The following is a 24,300-nucleotide window of genomic DNA, read 5'->3' as shown; positions in this document are numbered from 1 at the left end:
ACTCCTCCTTGGTGGCTTGGACAGGTTGATCATAAACCTGTCCAAGCCACCCGTCCCTTGAAATACGGAATTGTTCCGTAATTGGGAATTAAAAGTTGCGTTACGTATTGCAGTGTTTCCCAACCCTGGTCCTCGAGGCCCACTGTCCTGCATGTTTTAGATGTTTCCCTGCTTCAGCACACCGTGATACAAGTGGCTGTGTCATCAACAGAAGTGTCAAGACCTTGATGACAAGCTAATTAGGACCATTAATTAGAATCAGGTGTGATGATGAAGGGAAACATCTAAAACATGCAGGACATTGTGCCCCGAGGACCAGGGTTGGGAAACACTGTCGTATTGAACCAATACAGACACATATTATGCTCTTATTTATTTATGTAATAATATACAGGTGGAGGTCGGAAAATTTGAATATATTGCAAAACTTAATTCGTTCGTAGTAAATTCAACTTAAGGTGAAACAAATATTATTTCCCACTACATGCAAAGTGAGATATTTCAAGCCTTTATTTGTTATAATTTTGATGATTATGGCTCACAGTTTATGAAAACCCCAAATAAAAAATCTAAAAAAATTTGAATATATTATGAAATCATTAAACAATTCAATCATTAAAATTATAAAAAATAAAGGATTAACATATATTGCTCTGCGAGTACTGAGACTATGTAATATACATGTATTACGTGGTCTGATAACCATCTCCCGACGAATATTTATTGAGCTGCGCATTAATTCTGCACCTTCATCAATTGTGTCTTCATCAAGGACATGCCATGTTCGTGACAATGGACTTCTAATATACTGACTCTGTTTTTAATGACAGACGGCAGAACTTCGCCAAAACTCGCCTGCTGACAGAATGAATGAGGAAATCAAATATGCGTGCGGCTCTGAAAGAGGCGGAGACGGAAAGAAACTCCAGGTTCATTCATATAAACCTGGTCCCGACCAGGTTAGGTTCAGAGAGTCTGTTACTACGGTAACTGACCGAGAGCTTAAGTTACCTCTCTTTGTGAAACAGGCTAGAGTTACCTCTCTTTCTCTGGTTTGAGTTACCTCCCTTTGTGAAACGGAAAACTCAGAGTTTCCCTCATTTCAGGGTTAACAGACTCAGAGTTTTCACTAAACCTGCTTTGTGAAACGGCCCCAGGTGGTGTATGATGTCATCCAGGTTTTATGAGTGATTGGACAAAATTGTGTCCATGGTCTCTCTCAGTGGACACAAGCAGAACAAATCATGCACCTAGCATAGGAGCACTGACTGAGTATCTGATTTTTTTAATTTTGTCAGAGAAAAGCTAGAAACACTGGGCAAGCTGGACAAAATGGACATCCTTGACATCACTGGGAACTGATCTCAGTGTCCCAGCTGGACAGAAAGATTCAACTGACACCTACTCCCTACACAAACTCCCTCCCCCCTGTGCCTCCGACACACCCCCTCTGGTACGGGAGCCAGCAGGACCAAAAACAAGCGGCGCCGGATTGAAATCACTATAAAAGTCGATTGGAAAACAAATACAACGCGGAGCCGTGTGTGTTGGTATTTGTTCGTGTCTGCGTGAGAAAAACAAGAAAACACCAAGATACAACAATGGAATCACAGGTAAGATACCATGTTACTCATTCAAATGTCCACAGACGCAAATTGTCGAGACTGACAGAGCCAGTGGTCCTTCGTGTTGCCGTACTTTGGGAGGCGGGGAGTAGGTGAGGACTGTCCAATCACTGACATTCAAGCAGATTGACCAATAGGTGCCGTTCGGGCCGAATGGCGCCTATTGGTTGACCTCTTTGCAGGATTACAGCAGATAGAAGAAATATTTTCTTTTGGTTCTTTTTGCTAATCATATTTCATAGGTAACACTATTGGGCCATAACAACCTTATAAATTATTTTGATAAAATGTACAATATGTAAAATCGTAGACACTAGCTTTAAAGTCAACCAGGTGTGTTGTGGTGTGTTTTGCATTGGGGTTTTAACGCTTTTCCTACTTATCATACCTATGACCTCCTGTTGTAGTTCCTCCCACAGGTCAGCGTGCAGTAGGTGATGCGGCAGCTCCTGCAGCTTCCTGGTGTTAGCTAACCCTGGTGCGAACCACAGCGGCTGGGCCGGGACCTTTGGCAGCACAGAACCAACCAGGATTCAGAGAGAATCAAACAGGCTGAGGTGGTAAAAGTTTTCTATTGAAATTGCACAAATGTATTGTTTTTGCTGTAATATTTTTTTTATGTTATTTTTTTTATTCAATTTATGATGCAACTTTGTTTTTTCATTAGAAAACTCACAAAAGTGGAACAAAAAAGTGGAAATTTCCAGTTTTGTGTTCCATATTTGCTTATATTTCCTAGTTTACACTGAAAATTCTCAAGTTTATGACACTCCTATAATTTTTCATTTATAAAATTTTAGGTTTATAAAATCAGGAATTGTAACTTTTCTGATTCCTTTTCATGCAGTTCTTATTTGTACATATAACTGAGTACTGTGGGCAAAGTTTTCATATTATACTGCATTGTCAATCAAGAAGGTTTTGTTCACAAATTTACAGGATACAACCTTTTGGTTTCTGTTAAAAGTTTTTGAATTTACAAAGTCAGATAATCAGATAATCAACTCCTTTTACCCTTCTATCATGTGATATATTTCCCTCAAACTGACTTCTGTGTTGGTTAGCGAGGAGATAGCAGAAGAGGATAACACACTCCCAACATTTTGTGGTGAGACAATCTGGAGCACCACCAGGGTCCATATAGGACAAAAAGGAGTACACAGAACCAACAGCAATGCTGCTAATAAAAACCCTGTTTTTTGCCATGGCTGAGAGTATTTTAGGAGGAGGTGCTGTGTGGATCAATGAAAAAAGCAACCAGAGACATGGCAAAAAGGAGGCTCCAAGGGATGGTAATAAAACACTTGGATTGACCTGGATTCAGTGCTGAAGCAGCTTCAAGACTTCACCTGCTGCACAAGCAAGAGACCGGAAAATCAGGGAACTAAGAATGCACACTACACTAGGAAAAGCTCTACAAGGAAAGGAGGGTCACATTAGACAGCCACAAAGAAAAAACATTTAAAAAGCCAGAAACTGCCACTAATCGCAACTTTATTCTTTTTTCCTTTTTTGTTTGGTTTTTCCCAATGCCATTTCTTTTAGTGCAGGTAGGTTTCTTAGACGACCCTCACTTGTTTCCTCCGTCGGCTGAATCATCAATACCTTTCTGTCAGAAAGCAGCAGCGACAGACCCGGAAGATTCCCCGGCTTCAGCTTCCCCGACCAGCGTCCCAGGAAATACTCCGCCAGGATGCTGTGACTCCGCCGGCGTCGCTCCAATGTCAGATAGCGGGCTTTAACTGCCTCTGCAAAATGTCTGAACAGAAATGTTAGAGCATTATATCAGAAAAATGCGGTTTTGGATTCATTCCCATCAATCAAAAAGAGTTTTACACTGGAATCTGATTTGTGATGTGAAAGACCAAAGATCAGACTGACCTTTTTCTTTTTCAACTGCCAGCTCAGTGAGGTTTTTTTGTCTCAGACTGCTCATCTTTCCATTGTTACAATCTGTGGAGTCTAGGCGTTAAACCGCTAAAAGGCTCATGTTGGCATAATGCTGCAGCCGGTAACTACATCCATTTTTTGTTGTAATCCATTTTCCAATTAGATCACTTAACTGTTTAATGTAATCCTTATAAGATTGTAACAGGCTTTCTACTTGTCTTAACCAAAAAAAAAAATCCCTGGACAGACTACAGACAGTTCAGAACTCTGCTGCCAGGATTTTAACCAGAACAAGGACATTTGATCATGTTACACCCATTTTAGCATTGGCTGCTGCTATGTTTTATGATTAATTTTAATTTTAATTATTTTTAAAACACTTAATGGTCTCTGTCCCTCTTATTGATCCTTAATAAGACATTATTAGTCTTTATTATTTAATAGTTTTTTTTATCTAGTCTGATCACAAAGCTAAAAACAAAGGGGGACAGAACCAGAGAAATCATCTGGATAAATGAAGATAATGTAACACCAAAGTCTTATTGTGACTTTTTCAACACTTCACTTGTGCAACGAGATGTAAAACTGTTCCTATCACTAGTCAGATCTCTTACCGGTTGTTGAACGTGATGGCAGCAACTCCACTGGACCACCGCTCCTCCAGCTGATCCTTGAGGTCCCACCTGAGCCGAGCCCAGAGGATGGGGGGCAGTCGGATCAGTGAGGGGGTTGGGGGTAGGGAGTATCTGTACACCTCACTGATCACATCATCGTCCAGGGACAGGACATCACGCAGCTCCGCCTCCAGCAGACCTCCCCTGTGGAGAGACCGTGTCCTACTGGTCAGGGGCCTCATTTATAAAGCTTGCGTGCGCACAAAACAGGGCTTGAAAGATGCGCACGCCACCTTCTATGCAAAGGTTGGGATTTAAAAAAAAAAAACTAACGGAAAAATGAGCGTATCTTTACGCCAGCCCTGACCCTCCAGTAGGAACATTCTTAAGACATGGGGAACTGGCGACGCAGGTGGTGAGGTGGTGAAATGAAGCCAGATTCATGTCATACTGTTAATGTCATCACATATCAGACTTGTAATATAATAGCGTCTGGTGCTGCTGCTGCTGCAGTCACCGTGCCAGGACGCGCCATGCCGTGCCAAAAAGTTATTGCCTGCCAGAATCTGATTTCTCCCCTGAAAATGGGTCTTTTTACCTGCCAAAAATTGATTGAAGGCCAAATACAGTTAATGAAAAGTTGTTTCTGCCTAAATATGACTTGATCTCATTCTTGAGCTTCATACTCTGAAAATCTGACATTTTAGCGCTATCGCTCAACGGGCTGCTGTGTGCGCTCCCGCGGCCAGGAATCAGATTCTGGCAGGCAATCACTCGCTTTATTTTTGTTAGTGATGCCACTACTGTGACCACCAAATAATGTGGTTTTCCTGGCCTCCACCTCATCCACAACATCTCAGTCTCAGTCTCCGTGAAATTTAGTGGCACGGTTGCCCGGCTCGACACGTCTCATTCATCCTGACGTGCAGCAGAAACAGACTGCAGGAAGCCGCTGCGCATGCTCAGCAGGCTCATTTATATGTAAATACAGTCATGAACTACTTTGCATTGCCCATTTATGGTATGAAGTGGGCATGTAGAGGGCGGGATATGAGGCGAATTCACCTGCGCAACCTTCCAGCTGGACTGTGATTTATAAAGCGAACGTTGCATGCAGATGTGCGTGCACGCGGTTTTATAAATCCGGATTCTTTTTTGCGCCAGCCATTTTCGGCTTTTGGGTTTACATGCACTTTTAGTATGAATCCTACACACTCTTTTATAAATGAGGCCCCAGATGATGATGAAATCAGGCTGGGGTTTGAAATCACTCCCTTAAGGCTACATAGTGCACTATAAAAGGTTGCTATTTGTAGGGGTGTTCTGATGTATTACATAATATAAAAGTAGTGTACAATAGTGTAAACTCAGTGACTGTTTTGATGTCTTCCAGGTTTCCGGCCACATCACAGCAATGAGACAGCTCTAGTAAAGGTCCTTAATGACATCCGCTCCAATACAGATAGCGGCAACATTTCAGTCTTGTTCTTACTGGATCTCGGTGCTGCATTCGACATGGTCAGAACACCTTGATAGACCAGTTGAAGAACTAGATGGGACTTTCTGGCACAGCACTTGCCTGGAGTCCTAGAGTCTTGTCTAAAAGGCAGGGACTATTTTGTGTCTTTAGGTAACTACAAATCGGAGCTAACAAAAATAACATGTGGAGTTCCTCAAGGTTCAATTCTGGGCCTTCTGTTGTTTAGCATCTATATATCCCCACTCACTCAAATTATGAAAAAAAACAACAACCAAAAATCAAGAGATCAAGAGACCCGAGTCCTCACTAAGATTGATCCAAAATGGATTGATTAATACGTAATCGATGCATTTTGTAATCTGTTTCATCTTTGTGACAGCAATAATGCTATTAAAAGTTCCCAAAACGTTAAACCAGTAGTGTCTGAAAGCTCCCTCCATAGTTCACTTTACAGAATGCCCCTATGTTGAGACTGTGAAGTAGTGCTCCCCATAGTGAGTAAAGAATAATTATACATTTTCCTGAGAACTTAAGATCTTTGACATGTTCCCCAAGGTGTTCTAATGTTCGTTTAAAATATGAGCATCTGAGTTTCAGTGTTTAAATTTACAGTTTTCTGTCACCCAGAGAACTGTGATTTTGAAGTTTTTGCTGCAAAATTTGCATGCTTATGTTTATTTGAAGTTTATAAGTCACATCTTCCGTTTTGAAAAAAAAAAAAATGCTTTTCGTGAGTATGTTTTGGAAAAATTCCCAAATTTTTGTGCAGCAGTTTCAGCTTTTGTCTGGAAATTTGTTGTCACTTGCAAATTTAAGTTAATGAAGTCATAAAATGTGACTAATTTTCATAGGTAATAAGGTTAAAAACAAAAGGAGATTTTTGTTGGAAATGTCTCCAAATTTGCATTTTAATGTGTTATTGCTTGAAAATTATTTCTTTTACATAGTAGTAATTTTTGATCAATTCCTTTTTCTTGTAAATTAAAGCATAAGCTCATGTGTTTTGTTTCGTGAATTAGAGTTACACGCAAAATACAAGATTAAACACTTGTTTATTATTTTCCATTTTTATTTTAATTTTTTTTGCAATTTTTGTGGTTTTGTTTGGGAAGCTGCTATTCTAAAAAGCTGCAATTAAAATTGTTTTGCTTGAAAGTTTTTTTAAAGTTGCAATTTGCAAGTTTTTTTGTTGAAAAGAAAAGTTTTGCTCTAAATCTAAATTTACATTTAAATAAGCTATTTTCAAAATGTTCTTAAAATTTTGATTCTTTAGTTTTGACTTTTGCGTTTTTGTTTAAAAGTTTAAAAGAGTGAAGATTTGCACCAGGGTACAAATATCAGCCCCCACCAGCTGAGCTATTCACACCCTGTTGACATATGAAAACAAATGCGTTGCCCATGCGCATGTGCACCAACGTGTCTGCAACAGAAGCCGCTTTTTCACTTGCCCATGCGCATGTGCACCACTCTAAAATTGGAACCATGTCAAACAATAGAGCCAGGCAAACGTCTGCTCTCACACTTTTGTATGAACAATTTTTGTCATTATAAGATATTTTGAAGAGATTAAATTAAGTTTATCAAAAGTGGTGTGAATACCTGTCAATTACTATTTTTTTTACATTTTGTTTTTCTAATAATACATGGGTCAAATAGCATACATTGATATTGGTAGCAGGGTCTAAATAGCCTATGCATCTGTACTTGCACCCGGGTGTAAATAACCTAAGCCTTAAAAGTTTGTGAGGTTATAAAGTCACAAAGTTTAAATTTTCCCTTGAAAATTGGCTGAGGGTTTCTTATTCACATGTCATATTGAGGCCTTTTAGGACCAACCTCAAGATTCTAAGTCTGGGGAAAATTTCAAATACCGGTAGTAACAATTGCCTGCGTATGAACAACAGTAACAAGTAAAACATTACTGCCCAATGATGCTTGGATGACAGAAAGGCAAAGAATTTAAAATTACAATGTAAATACAAACTAAGAGTCTTCAATAATTTCAATTATCTTTTTATACAAAAAACTAGACACTAAAGATGGTGCACTAACTTTTGCAGATGACTGATGTCTGTGGAGTAACTTGAGTGTCACCTCACCTTGCCAGAGTGATGTACCCCAAGGCCCCGCCCACGATTTCCTTCCCATGTTTCTCCTCAAGCCTCAACAAGAGCTGTGACATCACTTCCTGTGCACTATTTCCCAGCTGCAGCTCAGTCCTCATGGTGAAAGATGTCCAGCGTTTGGCTACAGATAGGATGAGTTTGAGGTGAAGAGGACATCCAGTTGACTCGAAGCTCTGCAGCACGGCATCTTTCTGCTCCTGGGTCAACGTTCGCTCAGACTCCTGCAGGTATGACTCCATTATCCGTTCACCTTCAACACGAGACAAACGCTCCACTTTAAAGAATCTCCCTGGATTGTCCAGCTTCAGCTGCATGTTAGTGAAGGCCTCACTGCCTGTGTCTATGGAGACCAGAAAGTGGACATTGGGTGGGACATCAGCAGGCAGCCAGTGCAGTTTGTGAGCCTGGTGTTGGTCTGCAAGCTGCTCCAGTGAGTCCAGAATGACAATGAGACTCTTTCCCTGCTGTGAAATCTCCTCAAGAAGGTTCCTGAAAAACTGAAGCAACTCCAGGTGAGTCCCAGAAGTCAGTGGAAAGGGCAGAGCTAGGCCACAGGTGAGGCACAGCTGCCCACAGATGCCGCGGATTATGTGGTCAATATCCGGTCTGTGAGGGTGACTAGATTCCATCAATCTGATCACAACCAATGCCTGAGCCTCTAGGACACTATGCATCTCTTGTGCTACTTTGCACAACAGAGCGGTTTTGCCCATTCCGGAGGTGCCGTGGACCACCAGCGGGCCATGCCGGGTGTTGGTAGACTCCCACATGGCGAGGCAGATCTTTCCCAGAATCCCATCTCTTCCGTAGAGACCCTTACAGAGCCGAGCGCTCACGATGCCATGCTGCCTTGCCTCCTGTAAAACTGAGTCTGACATCTCCTTCCTCTGTGAGTCAATGGTAGCTTCGATCTGGGCCTTCATCTGCGAGACAAACTGCTGGCAGATGCTGTGCAGGTACTGAGCATGCTCTTTGCATTTCGGGTCTACACCTCCCTTGCTAAGCTCCACACAGTGCAGGTTGAGGATGTTCTTCTGTGTGGAGTACAGTTGGGACTTTAGCCCTGCGAGAAGCCTCTGAGCCTCGCTATCCATCAGCCCGTCGGCAGTTACATCCACAAACTTGGCGAGACGTTTGGCTGCGTTCTTGGCTTTCTGGCGGGGAATCTCTCGGAGGAAGAGCAGAGACTGCTTGTGGTCATCCCTCAAAAAACCCAGCTGAAACTCCTGCTCTGTGACTTTGGACAAAAGCAGAAAACACAAAAATTTGACCACTTTTAAAAAACATCCTGGACTAACCCGTCTGTGATGTAATCCACAACTTTCTGCAATGTGGTTTTAATTCCATATTGTTGAGCTCTGGTTAGATGGCAGTTCCTTATATCAGTCACCACAAAATTAGCTAACATCTTTAGCATTGGTTGCCAGGGGTTACAGCAATAGGTCTTTATTGACAACTCAAACGTTAGTTTCAATTAAAGCAATAAATAGCTAGTAATAAGGATAGTTTAGCTAATAGCCAAAGTGATTAACAATTCACACCCACACAGTTGTCATGGACAGTGAAATTTAGCTATGTAGATCAAAACAACACTTCAGAATATAAAAATATATGTATATGTAGATTTTGCAGTCCTCAAGGGCCACTGTATGTTTTGACTTTGGTGGGAGGTCTCCACCTCTCTGACCTGAGGTTTGGAGGTGGTGCTTCTGTTCGGCTGTGATGTCACCAGCAGCTTCGGCAGCCGTCGCTGCAGTACGCAGGAGCTGCAGCAGCCGACCCTCCATTAAACGCCAGGAAAGAACGTCTTTGTCGTGCTGCTGCTTCCATTCCGGCCGAAAGTCCCTATAGTAGGGGAAGTAAGCCATGACTGGCTGCAGGACGTATGTAATCGGGAGGGCGTTGTTGTCCCTCAGGAACCACTTCTGCATCAGCTTGACGCCTTCTGGGTTCTTGGAAAGTTTGGACAACAGGACCTCAAACTGTTTTTCTGGGATGAGACGAGGAAGAGCTCGGTGGCCATACCTGTTCCCCAGCAGGGCCTTGGGAGCCCAGAGAAAGAAAAATTAAGAAAACAAACATGAGCTTGAATGCCAAGGGGATCATAGAATCATGAATGGAAGTCACAACTTTGTTCAGTCAGAGTGAAGAAAAAATCAGCTACGACATCTTGTCTAGACTAACTGAGACAAGGTTTCCACTGGGATATGATTTCCGCGGATAAACGATTGATAATGAGTCTGAATTCAGAGAAGGGCTCCATGAAATGAAATTTTTTTTGTTTTTTTTTTACTTCCACCTCAACAGAAAACAAAGTAGAGAATCGTCAGGCCATATTCAACAACATTATGTTGAATAATCTTATGAGCCTGGTCCTGCTCAAGGTTTCTTCCTCCTAAAGGGGAGTTTTTCTTGCCACTGTTTGGCTTAAGGTTTTTCTCCCACTAGGGGAGTTTTTACCTGCCATTGTTTATGTAATAACTGCTCGGGGGTTTATGTTTATGTTCATGTTCTGGGTCTCTGGAAAGCGTCTAGAGACAACTTTTGTTGTATTAGACGCTATATAAATAAAATTGAAAAATTGAAAAATTGAACATCAAACCTTCAAATGAAACACTCACGATGAAAGACGGGCCTGCAGAAATCCTCTGACTACGCTGGATCTCCTCCCGGGAGATCTCACAGGCTTCGTGGTCTCCGAAGGTGTCATTTCGAATACCCCAACGCAAATCCACCACCTGGACAGGAAGTGACCTCGATCACTCTGCATGTCTTTTAGAGATTCTTCAGACAGCCGCTTCTCAACATTACTTGTGAGATATCATCAGCTGCAGCTGAAGTTCTGTTCTAGTTCAAAGTCCACATCTCATAGAATACTTATCCCTGCCTAGCTCCACCCATTTTATCAAGGATTCATCCCGGAGAAACTTGTGTAGACTTGAGATGGCAGTATCACGAAATGCGTTAAACATCAACAGTTTTGGCCTGAAGCTCCACCCCCCACCTATCTCCCAATCACCAAGTCAGTATTGTTTCTGAAGCTCCACCCTCCACCTATCTCCTAATCACCAAGTCAGTATTGTTTCTGAAGCTACACCCTCCACCTATCTCCCAATTTCATTCATTCATTCATTCATTTCATTTATTCTTTATTTCATTCAAAAAAAAAAAAAACAATTTAATACAAACACAAATACAAATGTTCCTAACTTATGAATGAAAAGGAGCAGAAAGAAGAAGAATCTTATCTGATCTGCCCCTTTCACAAATAACATAAATTAATAATAATTAAAAAACAAAAAACTAAGTGAATAAAAACAACTAAAATAAAATTAAAATAACATTAAAATAAAATTACCACCACCTACGGGTATGTCAATCAAACTCAACATTTTTCGTTATATTTCCTTAACATACAGGTTTTAATTGTTCTTTTAAATGTAATGTTTGATTTGGATTCTTTGTTTTCTCTGTTCAGATTGTTCCATAAATTGATTCCTTTCACAGAAACACAACGTTCCATCAATTTTGTCCTGCATCTTGGTTTTATAAAAATCTCTGTTCCTTTTAAGTTATACTTGCTTTTTCTTTTTTCAAATCTTTTCTGAATGTTGATTGGTAAAGTTTTTTTATGAGCTTTAAACATAATTTGCAGAATACTATAGTCTACTAATTCATGAAATTTCAACAAATTTAACTGAAGGAATAATGGATTTGTTGGATCTCTATATCGTTTTCTACTAATTATCCTTATGGCTCTTTTTTGCAGAATGAAAATTGATTGAATATATGTTTTACAGGCATTTCCCCAAACTTCAACACAGTAGGTCAGATATGGAACAATCAGAGTGTTATATAAAATGTACATTGCTTTGTTGTCCAATAAATCCTTAACTTTGTGTAACAGAGCAATTGTTTTTGATATTTTTATCTTTGTATAATTGATATGTGATTTCCAATTCAAATTCTCATCCAGCATGACACCCAAAAACTTGGTTTCTCTTACTCTATTAATTTCAATACCATCTATATTAATTGAAGAGTCCGTTTCTCTCTTTCTGTTACTAAATATCATGAAGTTTGTTTTTTCAAGATTCACTGATAATTTATTTACCTCAAACCATGTTTTTATTTTTTTAAATTCCTTTTTAACCACATTCAACACATATGTTAAATCTTCCCCAGAATAACATAAAGTAGTGTCGTCTGCAAACAAAATACATTTGAGCAGTTTGGAAACATAAACAAAATCATTAATATACAAAATAAACAGTTTTGGCCCAAGAACCGACCCCTGAGGTACGCCACACTTAATAAATTGTGATTCAGATTTGACATTATTTATCTGCACATACTGCTTTCTATTCTCTAAGTAGCTTGAGACCCATTGATGTGCCACCCCTCTGATACCGTATTTGCTCAATTTTTTTAGAAGTATGGTATGATTTATGGTATCAAAGGCTTTTTTGAGGTCAACAAAAATACTTACAAAAAAATGTCTCTTATCAATTGCAGTGCAAATTTCTTCAGTTAATTCCATAAGTGCCATTGATGTGGAGTGATTGGTTCTAAATCCATACTGACCATTGTTTAAAACATTGTATCTGTCTATAAATGTATCTAACCTAACTACAAATAATTTCTCTAATATTTTTGAAAATTGTGGAAGCAAGGATACTGGTCTGTAGTTGGAAAAAACATGTTTATCTCCATTTTTATAGAGTGGAATTACTTTTGCTGTTTTCATATTATCAGGAAATATCCCAGTTGAAAATGATAGATTGCATATATATGTAAATGGTTCAATAACCAATTCAATTATATTCTTTACTAATATCATGTCCATATCTGCACAGTCAGTAGATCCTTTACTTGCACAACTTTTTACAATATTCAGTATTTCTTCTTTTTCTACCTTCCCAAGAAAAATGCTATTCACATTATCCATTATTGTGTTTTCATTTGTATTGTCTTTTATTGTTGGTATGTTTGCTGCAAGACTAGGGCCTATGTTTACAAAAAAATCATTAAACTCGCTTACTATTTCAGTTTTGTCATTAATGTCATAGTTATCTTTCACAAAATAATTTGGAAGAGCTGATTTTATTTGATCATTTTTTATTACACCATTTATTATTCCCCATGTAGCCTTTATATTGTTTCTATTTTTATTTAGTAAATCACCATAGTATTCCTTTTTATGTCTTCTTATTATCCATACTAATTTATTTTTATATTTCTTATACCTTTCTTCTGCTTCTTTTGACCTTAGTTTTAAGAAACATCTATATAAATAGTTTTTCTTCTTGCAGGCATTTCGTAGTCCTTTGGTCATCCATGGTTTGTCAATAGCATTTTTCTTGGCAATACTCCTGAGTCTACAGTGTTTTTCATACAAATCTATCAATAGCGTCATGAATGAATCATAAGCTATATTTACATCATTTACATACACTCCATCCCAATTCTGTTTTTTTAGGTCTGCTTTCAGTGCCTCCATTGCTTCGTTAGATCTGTTTCTTATTAATTTTTCTGAGGTGATTCCCGTTGTTTTACATTGATAATTTTTATAAACTGTGAAAACAGGTAAATGATCACTTACATCAGTTATCAAGATCCCACTCTCTACTTTTCCATCAACTGCGTTTGTAAAAATGTTGTCAATGACAGTTGCACTCTGTGATGTAATTCTCGTTGGTTTAGTTATCACTGGAAAGAGACTCAAGGTATACATTGAATTTATAAATTCACTTGTTGTGTTCATTGAATTTGGATTTTCAAGATCAATATTAAAGTCTCCACATAAAAACACAATCTTATTTTGGCTTCTGTCAAACAGCTCCATTATTTTGTCTGTAAATGTCTCTACGCAGGAACCTGGTGATCTATAGACACAACTGATTATAGCATTTTTAGCTTTTTCATTGATAATTTCCACTGTGATAATTTCCATAATACTGTCAACAACAGTTGTCATATTGCTAATGACATTACATTTCAAACTAGTGTTGATGTACAAAGCTACTCCTCCACCTTTTTTAATCATTCTATTTACATAATATAACTCATATCCATCTATCTGAAATTCATCCATATCCCCATCCTTCAACCATGTTTCTGATACTGCAATTATACTAAAACTATTTCTGAAATACTAAAACTATTTCCAATCACCAAGTCAGTATTGTTTCTGAAGCTCCACCCTCCACCTATCTCCCAATCACCAAGTCAGTATTGTTTCTGAAGCTCCACCCTCCACCTATCTCCCAATCACCAAGTCAGTATTGTTTCTGAAGCTCCACCCTCCACCTATCTCCCAATCACCAAGTCAGTATTGTTTCTGAAGCTCCACCCTCCACCTATCTCCCAATCACCAAGTCAGTATTGTTTCTGAAGCTCCACCCTCCACCTATCTCCCAATCACCAAGTCAGTATTGTTTCGGCATCGTATTTAGTTAAATACGTTTTACTTCTACCTGCTCCTTTTCGGACACTGTTCTTTTTTTTCCCCCTGTTTGTATTACATTTTTGTTGTTGCTTTTTTTCTGTATGTTTTGAATTTGTTTCAGAATTTTATATTTTTCCCTTATGTGTTCGAAATAAACAATTCAATCAATCAATCAATCAATCAATCAATCAATCAATCAATCAATCAACTTTTCCTTAAAGAAACAATTTTAAAAACTTTATCTAGAGGAGATATATTAGTTGCATTCATGTTTGTGATGGGGTTTTTATACCCAAAAATTTATTTATGTGGCAAACTTAAAATGATTTTGTACGACCATCCCCAGGTCTTGGATGTTCTGCTCCAAATGGTCATGATGTGTATGACAATATGACGTTTAATGACTGGTCAGGATTCGTAGACAACCGACCTCAAAGTGCAGTCCCAGGCAGCGACAGAAGGACAGGACTTCTGGATAAGCTCTCTCCAACAGGGCTTTCCTCTCGCTGCTCATATCTGAACACAGGAGAAATCCACTCGGTCATGAGATTGTTCAGTTCAGAGGCAGTTTAGAGATATTGTTAAAGATTTTTAATAAGGCTAGATATATTTGGTGAATATTAGGTGTCTGTTACTGTTAAAAGGACAAGCGTTAAATGCTGGGATCGGCCAATGTAAAAAGGGGCTAATGATTTTCTCACGTATTCTTTGTCAGCGTGGAGCTTCTCCATCCGACTTTGCTCCTATAACATACTTCTTTTGGACCAAATCACAATTACAATCAGGGGATTCAATCCTTACTAGCAAAATCGGAATCTGTTACACATCCAAAATGCAAAAAATGTATACTAAAGAAAATGAAGTTGAGTGAAAAACGGAAAACCGGAGCTATCACAGGTTCATACTGTTTATGAAGAAGTAAAAGTTAAAAGGAAGAATCACTGCATTTTTTTCTTTCCATATTGCCTTACTGGTTTTACCCCTCACACCAATACACTCTCTTTGAGCCATAAGTGGCTCGAACATGCGGTTAAGCCAACTCTGCTAGAATACTTTATCTAAGCAAACTTCATTTAATTTACCATCTTGAATTCATATTTTCGATACATGAATCCAGCGTGATTTCTTCTTCAGTATGTATTGTATCAGATAAACACAGCGGGTCTGAACTCCCCAATCTTTACTCCGGCTCTCCACAAACATCTGTGACTCTGAGACGTGAGGTGAATCTGCCCTTACCTGTGGAAGCGGAGCTGACGAACACTCGGATCATGTTTGTCTTCTGAGCTCCGTCTGTCGGTGCTGCTGCTGCTGGAACCTCCGCCATCGTCCTCGGCCTGGAACCACTGCCTTCCCCTGCTTGTTTTTCTGCCAGGTCTTTCCTCTCTCAGCTGTTTCCACATGCTTCCCTCAGGGAGTTCCCTACACAACATCCAGTTCTCCCCGTGGAGCTGCAGTTGTTTCACCCTCCACTGTTACTGTACACTGTTGTCAACAAGTTGGTGCAACTACCAGACAACTGAACCAACACTGTGATACATTAAATTAAGCAGGTGTGGAGGGTGCAGTTAAATATACAGCCATGTCCTTTTTCTTTGTGACAGATGGACTTGTGGGGGTTGTTTCTTATAAACCAAACAGCATTTCAGTAGAAACATGTCATGCCGACTGTTTTGCTTCTTGCAGACCCCTGGGTGGTAACTTTTGTGGCCATTTGTGGACCAAACAATGGACCATCCTTCATGGTTCATGTTTTGGGTCTCTGGAAAGCGCCTAGAGACAACTTCTGTGTAATAGACGCTATATAAATAAAATTGAATTGAATTGAAATGGTTCCTGTCACAGTTGAGTTCATGTCCGTTTTTGAGTTTGAGTTTTTAAGTTCCTTGTTTATTTTGAAACCCCATTTCCTTGTGTTTAAGTTATGTCATTTGGTGTATATCTTGTCTGTCCCTTGCTCCCTGCTGGCCCGTACTGTTTCTCCCCCTCCATGGTTCAGGTCAGGTTTTTTTTTTTTTTTTTGTCCAGTTTAAGCTCAGCTTTTTGGTTAATCCTGCTCAGTAGCGCTTTTGCTTTTCTAAGTTAAATAAAATGACTGTTCTTAAGAACTCCTGCCTACTCATCTCCTGCATCTGGGTCCAACTCTACCACTCCTTGAGAGCAGAGACCAGCAGGGAGCGAGGGAAAGACAAGACACAGGTGCACACGATCAGGGCAGATGGGAACAAGTGAAGTCAAGACATAACTTAAACACAAGGATATGAGGTTTCAAAATAAAACAGGAACCTAAACACTAAATGTAAAAACTGACATTAAAACTGGGACAGTTCCAGACATACGCCGGTTTATGGCATTCTTGAATCCAAGGCTGAGTAGCTTGCAGATCTCCTCGTCTCCCCAGTCACTAATTTTGCAAATATAGATCCTACCTGTGATGTCCTAGTGCTACTGTTACTCTCATCAGCTATTTCCTTATTTTATAAAATAATAAATAAATAAAAACTCCCCTGGTGGGCTGTACTCAGGTTACGTGATCGACAAACCCCTCCCACGACCCGCCACCCCGGGTTAGTTCTGTTTACATTAGACCTGAGCCACGGTCAAGGCTACCCTCAGAGGAGAGTTATTCATGGGGCAGCTTGACACGCCACCCCATGTCAGTCGATGTAAAAGGATAAAAAAAAAAGTTAAACAAAAACAACAGTAAATGCACGTTAAAGCTTTGGCTGAAGGTTTAAGTTTAAGTCCAGGGACTTACGCGAGGATCCTGTTCGTGGACTTCAGTTTGGCGTTCAACACCATCGCTCCTGTAATCCTCCACCAGAAGCTCACCCAGCTCACCGTGCCGGCCTCCACCTGTCAGTGGATCAGCAGCTTCCTGAGTGACAGGAGGCAGCAGGTGAGGCTGGGGAGCATCACATCCAGCACCCGCACCATCAGTACCGTACCGGTGTCCCCCAGGGGTGCTTCCTCTCACCACTGCTCTTCTCCCTCTACACCACAGGTGTCAAACTGAATCCCAGAAGGGCCGGTGTCCTGCATGTTTTAGATGTTTCACTGCTTTAACACACCTGATTCTAATTAATCATCGTCACCAGCTTGTCATCAAAGTCTGGATAGTTCTGTTGATGACACAGTCACTTGTATCATGGTGCAATGAAGCAGGGAAACATCTAAAACCTGCAGGGACACCGGCCCTCGAGGACTGGAGTCCGACACCCCTGCTCTACACCAACGACTGCACCTCAGGGTGCTCTTCTGTGAAGCTCCTGAAGTACGCGGACGACACCAACGTCATCGGCCTGATCTGGGAAGGTGACGAGTCCGCGTACAGACGGGAGGTGGATCAGCTGGTCCACTGGTGCAGTCGGAACCACCTGGAGCTGAACCCGCTCAAGACTGTGGAGTTGACAGTGGACTTCAGGAAAAACCCACCGCCACTCCCCCCCCTCACCATCCTCAACAGCACCGTCTCCACCTCAGACTCCTTCAGGTTCCTGGGATCCATCATCTCCCGGGACCTGAAGTGGTCCACCCACATCAACTCTGTCAGAAAGAAGCTCAGCAGAGGTTGTACTTTCTGCGTCAACTCACGAAGTTTAACCTCCACAGCAGCTGCTGATCACCTTTTACTCTGCCATCATTCAGTCTGTTCTCTGCTCTTCCATCACTGTCTGGTTAGGATCGGCCACCAAACTAGACAGGCACAGACTGCAACGGACAATTAGGTCTGCAGAGAGGATAATTAGGATCAACCTCCCATCTATCCAGGATCTGTACCGGTCCAGGACCAGGAAATGGGCAGGTAGCATCTCTGCTGACCCCTCACACCCGGGACACCGCCTGTTCCAACTCCTCCCCTCTGGACAGTACTACAGAACACTGTACGCTAAAACCTCCAGACACAAGGACAGTTTCTTCCCCCAAGCTGTTGCTCTGATGAACTCTCACAATTAGTAGTCTCGGAGAAATCCATCACTGTGCAATGACAATAACAATAATAACAGTAATTTAATGGCACTATCACGTGCTGTAACAATGCACCTTCCAACAATGTTAATTTCTGCCTCATTCTGCTGCACCTGCTGCACCTTTCACTTTTAAAAAATTGTACATATTTTATTTAGAGCCTACCTCATACTGCTGCACCTTTCAGTTTTTTAATGTTAATAAGTGCCACATTTGTTTATTTACTGCTTGCTATTTATTAAATCTGGGTACAGTGAGCGAAATTACCGGAGTCAAATTCCTTGTCGGGCAACGTTCAAACTTGGCCAATAAAATCTGATTCTGATTCAGATTTTTTTGTTTTGTTTAATGCAAGATCCATGCGTTAAACACCAATGTATAAGGGGCTATAGTCCGGTAGGTACACAGGTAGAAACAGTACAGAACAGCAGGGAGGAACGGAAAGACAAGACAAAATATTTTCACAGGGCTGATGAGACACAGGTGCACACAATCAAAGGAGACAAGGCCGCGGAAACAAACAAGTCAAAGAAGGACCTTCAAAGAAAAACATTAAATGAAGGTAAAAGAAACAACCGAGGACATAGGAAAGAAAACAAGACAAGACAAGAACACCAACATTGAACTAAAGCCAGATCCTAATATAAAACACCAAAACTAAAGAACCCTGTATAACAAAACAACAAAATCAGGCTCCAACCACAATAACCCTACACCATAACAATAAGACTTGTCAAACTCATGGTAAAGTAAATGGAAAAATATAAGGACAGTGCACAACATCTGTAAAACTTCATCATCCGTCCATCATCTACCTCTTATCTAGGCTCAGCTCATGGAAGCAGCAGCCTATCCAGAGAGGTCCAAGCCTCCCTTTCTTCAGCCAACTCTTTCAGGTCTCCCAGGGAAATACCAGGGTATTCCCCCAGCCAGCCAGGAGATATAATCCTGGGTGTGTCCTGGGTCAAGCAGTGGACCTCCCCCCGGCTGGGTTGAGCTACACTCAATAAACCTTTTCAAAGCTGCTTATTATACTACTGGTCCAAACAGTTGTTATCAATATGTAGTCTACAGTAGCCCAAAAGCAGCATGCCACAGTGGCATGGTGGTTAAACTGTTGCTTCACAGCTGGAGGCTTCCTGGTTCGGCCCCCAGCCGGAGTGTTTCTGGGTGGAGTTTGTATGTTCTCAACATGTTTGTAGGGGTTTTCTCCAGATACTCAAGCTTCCAGTCCAAGAACATGTACATGGGGGTGATTCTAAGTTAACCATAAGTGTGTTTAGTTGTTTGTCTTTATGTGGTCCTGTGATTGACTGGTCACCTGTCCAGGTGTTGTCCTGCATTTCACCTGAAGACAGCTGGGACAGACGTGAGACCATGCTGACTCTGAATCAGTTATTAATTATAAGTATCTCATCACCATCATTGTTCTCCATTGTTCTTGTAGTTTGTTGTGCTGTTCTGGCCCCCCTCCTTTTCTCTTCTGTACATGTTTACAGGCCAGAGCTTCAGGAGCTGCATGCTGACCTGCAGTCCCCCCTCTGATCATCCCACCGCTTGCTTCCACCTGTCTTTATGGATGTCTGGTAGATTCTGTCAAACAGCTTCCTTTGGCAGCAGAGAAAAGGGAGGCCTGAACAAACAAAGCTGTAACTACTTTCATGACCAACAACCATTCAGTATGGAAGAAACCACATGGGTTGTTTTAGGTGGTTAAACTGCAGCACATGTCCTGGAAGTAAAACTGATGTACAATCATGTCTGTTATGAGTTAATAAACATTTAATAATGTTTATTTATTTAATCTGTCCAACCATGAGCTCTATGAACCCTTCCAGTCAGCTTACAGAACCCACCACAGTACTGAGACCGCCCTGATAAAAATCACAAATGACCTCCTTACTGCTGCAGACAATGGTAAAATCAGCATCCTTATCCTCCTCGATCTCTCCGCTGCCTTCGACACCATCTCCCACTCCATCCTCCTCGAACGCCTGTTTGTTCTCCTTGGTATCTCTGGCTCTGCATTATCTTGGTTCCAATCATACCTCACCAACAGAACTCAGTTTGTCACCATCCTTGGCTCCTCCTCCCACCCTGCCCCAGTCAACCATGGTGTCTCCCAAGGCTCTGTGCTCGGTCCAACTCTCTTCACCACCTACCTGCTCCCCCTTGGCCAGATCATACGCCATCACGGTCTCAGTTTTCACTGCTCTGCTGATGATACCCAGCTTTATCTCAGCTCCTCACCATCCTCCCAGCTCCCCCCACAGTCTTTGGTTAACTGCCTTTCTGCCATAAAATACTGGTTGACAACCAACTTCCTCAAACTCAACAGCGATAAGACAGAGCTCATGGTTGTGGCCCCCAAGTCACTGCTCCGGAAGGTTGGAGATCTGCTCATCCGGGTGGACGGCTGCACCATCACGCCATCCTCCGAGGCCCGTAATCTGGGCGTCATCCTGGACTCCACCCTCTCCTTCCAGTCACACATCAAATCGGTTACCAAATCTGCCTTCTACCACCTCCTCATCACCTCCCGACTGGACTATTGTAATGGAGTCCTGTCCGGGGTTCCAAGTAAAACTCTGGACAGGCTCCAGTACGTGCAGAACTCAGCTGCCAGGGTTCTCACCCACACCAAGCCCTGGCAGCACATCACCCCCACCCTCATCCACCTCCACTGGCTACCTGTGAAGTTCCGCATACGGTAAAACTCCTCCTACTCACCTACAAATCCCTTCACACTCTCGCCCCCCAGTACCTGTCTGACCTCCTTCATCACCACACTCCCTCCCGGAACCTGCGGTCTTCAGACGCTGGTCTGCTCTCCATCCCCCGGACCAGACTGAAGACCTTTGGGGACAGAGCCTTCAGTGTTGCTGCCCCCACCCTTTGGAACTCTCTCCCTGCTGTAATCCGTGACTCCCCTTCTCTGGACAGTTTCAAGGCACAACTCAAAACCCACCTTTTCACCCTGGCCTTTCCCCATTAGTGCCCCTCCCCCCCTGTTGTTTTGTCTCGGTTGTGTTTTTGTTTTTGTTTTGTTTGTTCTTTCCCCGGTTTTCTGTAAAGCGACCTTGGGTTTCGTGAAAGGCGCTATATAAGTGCAAGTTATTATTATTATTATTATTATTATTATTATTATTATTATTATTATTATTATTATTATTATTATTATTATTATTATTATTATTATTATTATTATTAATTGCTGTTTGCAATGGTTTTCATTGTGTTTGATGTGAAGGTGTTTGTTCTGTGGTTTTTACCTTCAGGCTGTTTTTTTACCTGCAGCTCTCTGAGGACCCTTCAACTCCAGCTGGAAAACACCATTACTGAAAAAACACTGCTGAAACACACCGTTACACAAGGACTTCAGGATTATTTTTCACTTACCGGTAAAACAACAGATTATGTTTTGTTAAATTTATACTTTAAGTAACTTGAGCTTAATGCTAAACATGCAACCTATTTTATGTTGATGCAAAGTAAGTAACATCCAGAGCTTGGAAATTGAGATGATGGAGGAGTAAAGATACCTCCAGAGGAGACCAAGAACTGTAAGAAGAACTGAACAAACCCCTGTGATGTCCCCCACAGGTTTTTGGAGAGTGCTTGTGAAGTCTCTTTTTCTGTGCACTGAACACATGGTGCCGTGTTAAGGTGGCCTATTATGGCATCTAATACCTATTTTAAACAGGCCTTGAATGTCTTAAAAACAAGCTTTTGATTATTTTTGCTAAATAAATTAGAAATTCAGCCTCTAAACCATGTCTTTATCTTCCCATTCTCTAACCTCATTATCTATGCAGGATTCTGAGTGGGCGGGGCTATGATAATGAGGCTCTGTGCTGATTGGCCGCCTGAATGACGCGTAGAAAATGGCGGAAGCTCCGGCCGGCGGAGTTGTTGTTGTTGTTCCGGCCAGAGTTAGTTGTGGGCGTGGTTTCACGCATCAGAGGCCAACCGTTGTAAATCGCTCCCGTCGTTACGTAACGACGGGAGCAGCAGAATCTTATTGGCCCGTAGATCCACATGACACTGGACGGCTCATCCGGGCGGCTGTACAGACACTGCAGAATTTGGTTTCTTTCCTCCTTCTCTGAGTTGGCAGGCTGAGGGGAGACCACTTTATATATGTTAAAGCAAAAAAAAACCTGTTTTTCATAATAGGTCCCCTTTAAAAAAAACTTCTCGTATATATCGGTGGATGTTATACTTTGTTTGGTGTCAATAAGTTTAAGGAATTTAATGTACTCTTTAAACTGAAGTAAGAAACCTTTAAAGTGGGGTGGAGTTTTGGAGTATTTACATTTGTGTATGTGAAATTTGCCATACAGAATGAACAGGTTTATAATAAAAGTGATGTCATTTTCTTCATGGACAAAAAATAAAATATCACACACCTACAGTTAATTGAGATTTTTATCTTGATTTTAGACACTATATATTGTTCAAATTGAGACCAGAAATTGAGAGATCGAGCACAATGGTAGAATAAATTAGTTATGGTTTCTGGTTCCACGTTGCAAAAAGTGCAGTTATTTTCAATATTTAAGAATTTAGAAAAATAAACATTTGTTGAATTGTGCAGAATTTTAATGTGAACCTATTTTTTTTATTAGAGATACAATACTTACCAGGCAATATCCAGGCCTTCTTCCAATCAGTGTTCGTAAAGATGTTATCCCAAATCCTCTTTTCATAAAATGTATTACGTATATGTTTGTTGTTGCACTTTAAATCCAATATATCAACTCCGATTATCATTAGAAGGGGTTTTATTTTCAGCGTTTGTTCAGCAAGATCACTAATTATAGCGTATTGGTCCATTATCATGGTCTTACTTGTGAAGGTGGATCACAATTTTTTCTGTAAAAGGGTTTTAAATGGTCCTTTAACACTGAACTTTGAAAATGGTTCCCCCAAAAGCTAAACACGCCCAACACATACCGAAATAAAGTATTTAAATATGGTTATAAATAACTGAGGTAGTGTTAAAGGAGCCGTCTGTAAGAAATGTCCAAAACTGGTACTGCAGTCACTTTCAAAATATTGTTGAGCAGCGTGTACCCTCCCCCTCCTCCCCCCGACCAGAGGTTGCCAGGTAGGCTGCAGAATGCAGCAGGAACGTAGGCTGCCATGGCTGCGATAATTAGAGCCGAGCTGGCAACCCGGATGCCGAAACAATACTGACTTCATGATTGGGAGATAGGTGGAGGGTGGAGCTTCAGAAACAATACTGACTTGGTGATTGGGAGATAGGTGGAGGGTGGAGCTTCAGAAACAATACTGACTTGGTGATTGGGAGATAGGTGGAGGGTGGAGCTTCAGAAACAATACTGACTTGGTGATTGGGAGATAGGTGGAGGGTGGAGCTTCAGAAACAATACTGACTTGGTGATTGGGAGATAGGTGGAGGGTGGAGCTTCAGAAACAATACTGACTTGGTGATTGGGAGATAGGTGGAGCTTCAGAAACAATACTGACTTGGTGATTGGGAGATAGGTGGAGGGTGGAGCTTCAGAAACAATACTGACTTGGTGATTGGGAGATAGGTGGGGGGCGGAGCTTCAGAAACCATACTGACTTGGTGATTGGGAGATAGGTGGAGGGTGGAGCTTCAACATAAACATCAGTTGAGGGCTGCAACTCCTCTTTTTAAACTGGAATATCCTGGCTTGAGTGCTGTTGTCAGTGACATAAGTATTTGAAATGAACATGATTTTTAAATGTCTGTTGACATATCGGGGTCATTTTATGATTCGTTTTATTATTGCTCTTACATACAGCTCCTTTAACAAGACTAAGATTTGATCACACTGGACTAAATAAAACTTTATTTTTATTGGGAAAAGTAAATTCAGAGCTTTGTAATGTATGTAAGAAAACAAAAAAACGCTGAACATGTAATTATGCAATGTACTAAATATATCGAAGAAAGGACAAGGTTAAAAGACAGGGTGAGAGAGGCAGGTGAGTGGAATCTGAGAGGGAACTAAGGGGGATAAGGTGTGGGAGACACAGAGAGGGCTCACTGGCCGCGTCTGAAATCTCATACTTCCACCCTAATGAGTATGCAAAATGAATATGCGAGATTTTTTAGAGCGTGCGAAACATTAGAACGTACTCAATAGCTCTATCC

At 41.1% G+C, this 24,300-nt stretch overlaps 1 protein-coding gene across 1 annotated transcript in view; it reads right to left on the bottom strand.

Annotated features, from left to right (window-relative positions):
- nwd1 (NACHT and WD repeat domain containing 1) overlaps positions 1-15,510 on the bottom strand; it is a 52,955-nt gene extending 37,445 nt beyond the window's left edge. The window contains exons 1-8 of the mRNA XM_061737644.1: positions 15,423-15,510; positions 14,614-14,699; positions 10,357-10,473; positions 9,423-9,789; positions 7,709-8,972; positions 4,130-4,333; positions 3,231-3,384; positions 2,014-2,131 (exon numbers count right to left, since the gene is read on the bottom strand). Coding sequence (XP_061593628.1) covers positions 2,014-2,131; positions 3,231-3,384; positions 4,130-4,333; positions 7,709-8,972; positions 9,423-9,789; positions 10,357-10,473; positions 14,614-14,699; positions 15,423-15,510 — 2,398 coding nt within the window. The remainder of the gene's footprint in view (positions 1-2,013; positions 2,132-3,230; positions 3,385-4,129; positions 4,334-7,708; positions 8,973-9,422; positions 9,790-10,356; positions 10,474-14,613; positions 14,700-15,422) is intronic.
- Between the last annotated feature and the right edge of the window lie 8,790 nt (positions 15,511-24,300).

Source organism: Cololabis saira, chromosome 13, assembly GCF_033807715.1.
Source record: "Cololabis saira isolate AMF1-May2022 chromosome 13, fColSai1.1, whole genome shotgun sequence".
NCBI classification, from domain to species: Eukaryota; Metazoa; Chordata; class Actinopteri; order Beloniformes; family Belonidae; genus Cololabis; species Cololabis saira.
This window is presented reverse-complemented; position numbering and strand designations above follow the sequence as displayed.